The 8545-nt window shown below is 37.0% G+C and overlaps 2 protein-coding genes across 2 annotated transcripts; one reads left to right on the top strand and one right to left on the bottom strand.

Moving 5' to 3' along the window:
• Positions 1-3886: 3886 nt before the first annotated feature.
• LOC141653641 (uncharacterized) lies at positions 3887-6017 on the bottom strand. The gene has a single exon (XM_074461471.1). It carries the CDS (start codon positions 5172-5174, stop codon positions 4083-4085), a length of 1092 nt encoding a protein of 363 aa, XP_074317572.1. The 5' UTR covers positions 5175-6017; the 3' UTR covers positions 3887-4082.
• A 767-nt stretch (positions 6018-6784) lies between these two features.
• LOC141651819 (uncharacterized) lies at positions 6785-8545 on the top strand. The gene has a single exon (XM_074459513.1). It carries the CDS (start codon positions 6785-6787, stop codon positions 8543-8545), a length of 1761 nt encoding a protein of 586 aa, XP_074315614.1.

The raw sequence follows: 8545 nt of genomic DNA, 5'->3' as shown, positions 1-8545 counted from the left end.
GTATTTAAAAAAAAAAAATCATTTCACGTTAACACTATCCCAGAAATTAAAGATCAAAATTGTTAACCCCATTAGAATGTAAAAAAAAATGATGCAAAGTTGACCTGATCTTCAAAGAATTATTGGATCCACGAAAAATTCAGAAAAAATATGTAATAAAACGGGGAATAATATAAGATAGGATAATCAAACAACTAAAATAAAATAAAATCAAGCAATAAAACAAAAACAATATCAAACGATTGAATAACATATAATCAAACAACTAAAATAAAATCAAGCAATAAAACAATATCAACATCAAAATCAAATGATTAAACAAATTGATTTGTTAATAAGCCTTATAACATATATATAATCGAAATACAAAATAAAAAACTGATTAAACAACATATAATCAAACGATCCAACATCTAATTGAAAAAAAAAACAAAAAAAACGAAAATTAGAACAAAAAATACAAAAAAAAATCAAAGAAAATCAAATCGAAATACATAAAAACAAGTGAAGTACAAACGAAAATTAAAATTAGACAACAAACCTTAGAGAGATGATTTATGAGGCAGATCTGAATTGGGTGTAATAACCCTCATATTCTAAGGTTATGCTATAACTAGTGTTTTGTATTGTTCTTCAGTTACTGACCTTGTGTGGCGTTGTTTGTGTTCTCTTCTTATGCTGTGTCTGCCGTGGTCCATTATGATGAGCAGTCGGTCTTAACAGGTGATGAGATGTGGAGCTTAGTTGGGTGCTGTGGAGGGACGAGTCTATCACAAGTTATGGCATGGACAGTATCACGTAGTTAATAGTTGTTATCAGTTGTACCTTTTCCTTTGTCAAGATAACTTGTAATAAACTTAACTGTTCTTTTATTTACGTTTGATATTTACTATTCCTCGGACATGTCAATGGTTAACTATGAGGTATCCCATATAAGTTTAGTTGAATATAAGATGTTGTTATACCACCTTAGGCCCTTTAACTTTATATGTATCCTTCATTTAATTTCCAAACACTTTGATTACTGAGATTCTATGGTTTGTGGTTTATTTGGGGTTGTGTACTTATAGCTCAAAATCGCTTTGTGTGATACAATGGCTACGCATTCAGATCCCAAATGATAATACTTTAGCTTGGTGTAATAAATACAAAGAAAGTAAAATGATTAACAAGGTCATAGCTATTGCAACAATGGCTTGCACATACAACATTTGGATGCAAATTGCAACGTAATCAGAGTAAAGTGCATCAAATTTTGGATAGACCGGAGTATGTGGCAAAATAAGATTTGAAAACTGACTGTGCATAGAATTATAAGAGCATGAGTAATAGAGAGGATCATATGATCCTCTTATTTTTCTTTCACCTTTCATTTTTTGACACATCACCCTCTTTTTGACTCATCTTCATTTCCACGTGTTCATCCTCTTCTTATATATATTTTTCACACAATAGAGAGGATCCTCTTATGTTTCCTCTCCTACTTTAAGGCCTCGTTTAGTAAAACTAACTGAAAAGTTAGCTGAAATCTGAAAAGGTAGCTGAAAATTGAAAAGTTAACTGAAACTTGAAAAGGTAACTAAAACGTGAAAATGTAACTGAAAAGGTAGCTGAAAATTAGGAAATGATAAGGTTGTCGATTATATAAAAAGTGTTTGATAAACTAAATGAAAAGGTAACTGATTTTGATGAAACGACGGTAAAAGGATATGATAATTATTTAATAGTATAGATTTAAGGGGTAACAAAGAAAAATAAAATCAAATAAGGTACCTGAAATCTCAAATACTACTGTAGGTAGCATTTCATTTCAAGTAGCTTATTTGGTTAAATAAACTACGGAGTACGTGCCAAACGCTTACAAAAAAATAAGGTATCTGAAATTGGTCAAATAAGGTATTTTGACCAAATCAGGTACCTAAAATGCATTGCCAAATAGAGCTTTTACGTATTCTAGCAACTTTTATAAAAGAAAGGCAAATAGTGTGTGAATAGTAAACACAAGGGTCAAGATGTGCTTTCCTCTAAAATGAGAGGAAGTGATTACCTTTCATTTGTTACAATAGAGATTACGCCCTCTTAAAAAAGAGAGGATGCTAAAAGGACACTTCATCTTCTCTATTGTGAATTCTCTAAGTATGACCAAAGGAAAAACAAAGCGAATAAATAGACAATTAATTTAGAACATTGGAATATATGAAATAATATATATAAGGAACATGATTGTGAAGTTAATTTTGATTTCTGAAACAAAATTATTTCATTTTCATTTTTGAAACAATATTGTTTCATTTTGATTCATTTTAGGGCCAAAAGAAACAGTCCAAGGAATGGTTAACAATTGAAAGTGTTTCATCGCTTTTTGAAGTATTATTCAAAGAAGCCTGACTTCCAATCTCTATATCTCAAGTTCTAACGGTTCAAGTCATATGATTCCTATTCCATTGGAAAGCTTAAGGTCTTATCTAAATCAGGGATTTGGAATTACCATCATAGCTATTTTATATCTTGAGTTATGGCCGATGCAAACAGACTACGCATTTCGGAACAGCCCATGACCTATGTGCACTAAAGGTTCAATATATCAAGATTTACTCAATGATTAAGGTTGATTCCTTTTGGAGATGAAAGCTAACTCATTTAGCTTTCCTGTTAGCTATCACGAGCCCTTAAATTCATTGTGATCTATGAGATATGCCCTCTACAAGATGCACCTGGTTTCCTGAGACTGCTGTCAAGCCCGGTTTTGGACATCATCACAATTCAAGGTCCATCTCCAAATACGTCTAACAAGATGTGCTATCTTATGATTCTAGACCCTTCTATGATGAGTTTAAGACATTTTTGAGTAAGGACCTTAATCTCAATAAGGTACCTACCAAGCATTAATTGAAGAATCAAAACTGAGCACAAGAGGGTCCCCGGTTTGGAGTAGCTTTAAGTATTGTGTTGAATGTCGCTTTCAACCTTCCCCTTTTGATCAAGAAAGCTTCATGACACCTTTTGCCTGTTATTTGGGTCTCTTCCTACTCTTGGACGAACCTCTTGGCAGCCACAAAAGATGTCCACAAGATCCATAAATAAAGCTAGCAAACAAGGAAGCTTGACCATTTGTGACCACTCCTTTTCTATGTCTTTGTTTTTAGCCTTTTATTTTCAGAATTGTAAGGCTTTGTAGCTGTTATGTATTGTATTGTTAGAAGACTAATGTAAGCCCTTAGATCCTAGGTTAGATGGATGGCTAGGATGCTTTTGCTTGGCCTATATAAGCCAAGTTAACTCATTGTAAAAAAAGGAGATTTGAGTTAATGAAAATTATGAGTTTTATGAGGTTTCTCAAAACCCTTGATTAGTTCTTTGCTTAGTGCTAGAACAACCCCATTACTTAGTGTTTGGGGTCGTGTATCTTGCTTGCTTTGTGATCCGCCAAGTGCATAAGGAGATTAGTTCTTGCTTTGTGATCTTGAACAACATCCCGAGTCTTGAGATTGCTTTGTGATCTTCTCAAGTCATATCCTTGTTCTCTTCTTGTGTCCAAGTAACGGTTTTACCTGTCCTTTTTGTGCCAATTATTGAGTCATTTGTGCTTGTTCTAAACAAGGTCGATTTCTAAGTTTTAATTGAATTCAACAAATCAATTAAGTGTCCATTTTGAGTCTTAGTTCAATAGATTTCAAGCCAAAAACCATTCAAGTTGAGAGTTGTGTTTGTTTTACTTCAATTTCGATGTTACATAGACAAATAAGACAATTCATTCACAACATTGGAATACATGAAATAGTATATATAAGGAAAATGATTGTGAAGTTAATTTTGATTTCGATATTACATAGACAATTCATTCAGAACATTGGAATACATGAAATAGTATATATAAGGAAAATGATTGTGAAGTTAATTTTGATTTCGATATTAATGAAAAACTTACATTATATTAAAAAAAAGTGATTGAATTAATTAACAATAAAAGTACAAACAAAAAAGTATGAGAGTAAATCTTATACAACACCATCTCACGACAGTTATCATGAAACCGCCTCATATAAAAAATAGAGAAAAAACCGAAGAAATACTAGACAAATCTAGCTATGTTTTTTATCCATATTCTTAACAAGCTGACCCATTTGAAACCTCCAAAACAAAAAATAAACCAAGCCCAACCCAATCATAACAAAGGGCCACAAAGTCTCCCCATCTTCTTCACCCTTTGACCTTATTTCCTCAATCCTAAACCACTCTCTCTCCACCTCACCTTCTGAAATTCCCTTTATACCCTCCTCCACGTACCCATATATCACATATACCCTTCCTCCTCCACCCACAGTTACACTTGTAGGAAACCCCTCCCTCTCAAGGGCAATTTTGTCAATTACTACTCCCTGGGCCCAGCTGTCGTCACTCTTTAACATCCACGCTTCATTCATTGAAACTACGAAAACGACGCCGTCTTCTCTAACGGCGATACCGTCTGCTAACGTTAAATCGAACGGTAAGATAACGGATCTAACGGTTCCGTCAACAGTGTCGATTTTGAACATTTTTCCGGTGTTTGTTTGGACGGCGAGCAGGTATTCTTTTCCTTTGATGTAAACGACGCCGTTTAAGCCGCAGTAGTTGTACGGTGAGGTAGGGTCCACTGGATAACGTGTGAAGAGAGTGGAGTTGGAGAGGATCGAAACGGTGCCGTTTAAGGTGACTTTGTAGATGACGTTTTCGCCGGAGTTGGTGACGTAAGCGTTGCCGTACGGGTCTAATGCGACGTCGTTTGCGACTGCGGTGGAAGGAGAGGAGGTAGGTAAAGGAGAGAGGAAGATGGGAGAGATTGATGTTCGGTGGAGAGAGAAAGCGGCGAGGTAGGGTGATGTGGCGGTGTTGACGGTGGCGAGGAGGCGGTTGTTGCGGTGATCGACGACGAGGCCGAGGATCATTGGATTCGGCGGGAGGTTGATTGCGGAGGAGGTTAGGGTTAGGGTTTCGATGACACCGGCATCGGAGACTGAGTGGAAGGTTCCTTGTTTGAGAGAGGCGACGATGAAGTGTTCGGAGGCTGGGTCGTATGCGACGCCCTCGGAGTATAAGCCTGGGGATCGGAATTTGATTATGTGGCGGTCGAGGGATTCGGAGGTGGATAATTGGGATACGAGGACGAGGATGGGGAAAAGGATGTTAATCATGGTTAAATTAATGGTTTTGTAGCGATTAGTGGAAAGTTTGATAAGTTATAGTAAAAGTTTGTGAGGTTGGTGGTTAGGAAAGTTTTTATATACAGTAGCATAGAGGGTTAAGTTTGGAATTTTCTTTGAGGTTATATCCAGGTACGAGTAGGACTGTTTTTACCTGTTTCATTTAGGAGATGAAAGCTCCCACCAGGAAGAATTCATCTTTTTCGGGTTGTTTGGATTGGTGGATCTGGGTGTCTTTGACATTGAAATCATTTTGGAAGGCACAGCTCGGCCGAGGGTTAGAGGCGGATTGATGTGAATGAAGGCTGATTTATGCTAAAATCCTAAGGTAAAATCTCGTATATACAGTATGATGTTATGTTCGTGTGGCTTGGTTATCAAACTTGTTATTGCATTGGGATCCTCTGTGCAATATTATAACGCTGTTAATTCTGCCCTACATCATGCTTATAGATGAACTTTATTCATGTAGATAGAAAGTAAGTAGAGACCAATACATGTACTACCTTCATCCCATTTGACATAATGTCAAATTTGACGTTCATTTGACATAATGTCAAATTTGACGTTCGTTGACTAAATCATACGGAGTATATGAGATGATACAAGTGGGATGGACATAATAGTGATACTAGAGTAGTCGTAGTACATTTCACACACCCTAGGCTAACGCTTGGTGGGAATATATTTTTGCTACCGTTAGATTAGTAAATTAGGATTTGCAAATCTTGCAAGTAATCCGATGTTCCATTCTCTCTCTAAGAAGGACTGCTGAACATCATTACATAAATAAATGCAAAGAATGAGTTACCACGACGAATACATTTGCCATAAGATACTCTTTAATACATAACCTAGTGCTATAAAGTGATATTAGTTCTCCATATTTAGTATTTGCTCTTGGTTGAAGAAGACTACTCACGGCTGCTAGGGCGTGCAGCCGTTGTTGGCAGAGTAGGGCACTCTCGTCTAGACCTTTGACCTTTGAAAGATGACCCGATCTGAAAAACCGACCGAATCCCATCCGAAAGTAGCCCACTTCTTTTAAACCCAAACCCAAAGATGACCCAGCGCAATAATAACCCATAAATTTACCCGCTCGACCCGTGACCCGATCCGGAAATAGGTAAATTTATTAAAAAAAATTGTATTTAAAGCTAATAAAACTTCTATCTATTAATGATAAAAATAATATAAATTTTAAATTTTTTGCAATAAAATATGCTTATATATTTTATGGGTTTTTCTAATATTCTATGAATCTTGCCATATTTGATTTATTAACGTGTGCCCTGAAAAACCCTTATAATATATATATATATATATATATATATATATATATATATATATACCCCTCCGTATGAATAAATCTAATACTCATCCTGGTCTCAATATTCTCTCTATAACTCTCTATTATTCATAACAAATCGAATATCACTTTGAATTTTTTTTTTTTTTTAAAATCTAAATCAGTTACTTAGGTCAAGATGTTTTTCCCCTCTCCTACCGAAATCATAAATCGGAAATTTTTTAGAATACCAAACCCATATGATAAAGATACCGTGAAGAATCACATTAAAAACACTTATGGTAATGGGATTATGGTAGATTTCGACGAACAAGGAGATATTTATCTTAATAATTCAAATTCTGGAAAAACCAAGTATATGAAAGGTCGAAAATTGAAGTTTGGTGGGTTTAAACAGCTTTTATCGAATTATGGTAAAACGACTCACTTGGTACGATTTAAAAAAGGTGTTTTTGGTCCTGTGGAACATGTTGATTTAAATATTCTCCGAGGAAAATACCTCCTTATTTGCTGTATCAACGTGCCTATCCGCACTGATCAGGGTCAATATCTCCGTGCCTTAATAGAGGCATACGACGATTTATCTGGTAATATTCCTTTTGAGATGGTTTTGGTACCTAAGATGAGAAGTGATGTTTCATATAATCAAAAAGCTGCTTTCTATCACTTCTGCTCTGCCTTCTCTTGCCTTGCTATACCCTTTTCTGATTCTAAGACGCGAGCCTATTTACACTCGTTTATAAGCAGTGACTTTCTATCCGGCGATGATTCTGCCATTTTGGTCCATCCCAACGGAACCATTTTGCAGGAATACGATGTTTTTCAGCATTTTTTCTATTATAGTTCCGACTGGTTTCCCTTTCTCGACACCACTTTGGATAAGATTCTTACACAAGATGAGCTTTTGAGGTCTAAGTTGGATCCTTTTTACTCCACCCCGACATTGCTGTCCAGGTTGGATCCTACATACCTGTTTACCGAAGACATTGTTAAGAGGGACGATCATTGGCCTCTATCCCTAGGCGATCATTGGCCTCTATCCCTTAGCGCGGATATTCTGCAGTGCGATCCCCTACTCAGTCTCAGCAGATTCGATGCTGCTGCTGAAACTACTGTTACTGTCCTAGATCTGTCGCGTAAGTATGTAGGATTGTACCTGTGCATTAATGGGAGTATCATGGAACAAATTAAGACGGCCCACGACTATTGCGTAGCAAACAACCAACAGCTTGAGATTGTGCTCGTATGCATGTCGTTTTACGATGAACCAAACTCGTACTATAACTGCCTTTATAAGGCCCTGAGGCATCTCGGTATCAGTACCTGGTTTATTTTCGACTACCACAGCAAGGTTTGTCGCAGGATGTGGCGTATATTTGGCCATGGATATCTCTGGCACGGGGAAAAGTTGATCATTATACCACCTGACTGCGAATCTGCTGAGCTCTGTGGGAGAGAAGTCATAACCAATTTCGGAATCAAGGAATATCCCTTCACTCGTACCGCTATCCTAAGACGAAGGTTGGAATATTTCAGATCGCTCACCCCGCTTTTTCCATCATTATTCAATAACAATAACTGTCTGATTCAGAACGGTAAAAAGTTCAACTCGAAGCAGCTTCAAGGCAAGAACGTGCTCCTTTACCTTACGTTGAACGAGCGCGACCTTGACACTCTGTTGATCAAGTATTACCCCGAAATCAAGGCCAAGGGCTGGGAAGTTGTGTTTGTTCCCCTAAAGTACAAGGACCGCTGTTGGAATGGACAATTGGTGGACCGTTACATCTGGAACGGTTCATATGTGGACCTGGATGAGATGCCATGGCCAATTATGCCTCCCTCTGCTGCAGATAAAGCGTGTATCAAGGAAAAACTCTTTTTTCCTGAAGACGAAAATACCAGTTACCTCTTTGCTGTCGATAAAGATGGCAAAATTGTTTCGAAAGACGTTCAAGAGCGCCTACGCGATCATGGGATTACCGAATCTCTATTTGCTGATGTATTGGAACTCGACTTGGCTTATGGGTTGGCTGAGATGCCTTTATTCGACTAA

Source organism: Silene latifolia, chromosome 4 (assembly GCF_048544455.1).
Source record: "Silene latifolia isolate original U9 population chromosome 4, ASM4854445v1, whole genome shotgun sequence".
In the NCBI taxonomy this organism is placed as follows: Eukaryota; Viridiplantae; Streptophyta; class Magnoliopsida; order Caryophyllales; family Caryophyllaceae; genus Silene; species Silene latifolia.
Note: the sequence above shows the minus strand (reverse complement) of the source record. Positions and strands in the feature narration are given on the sequence as shown.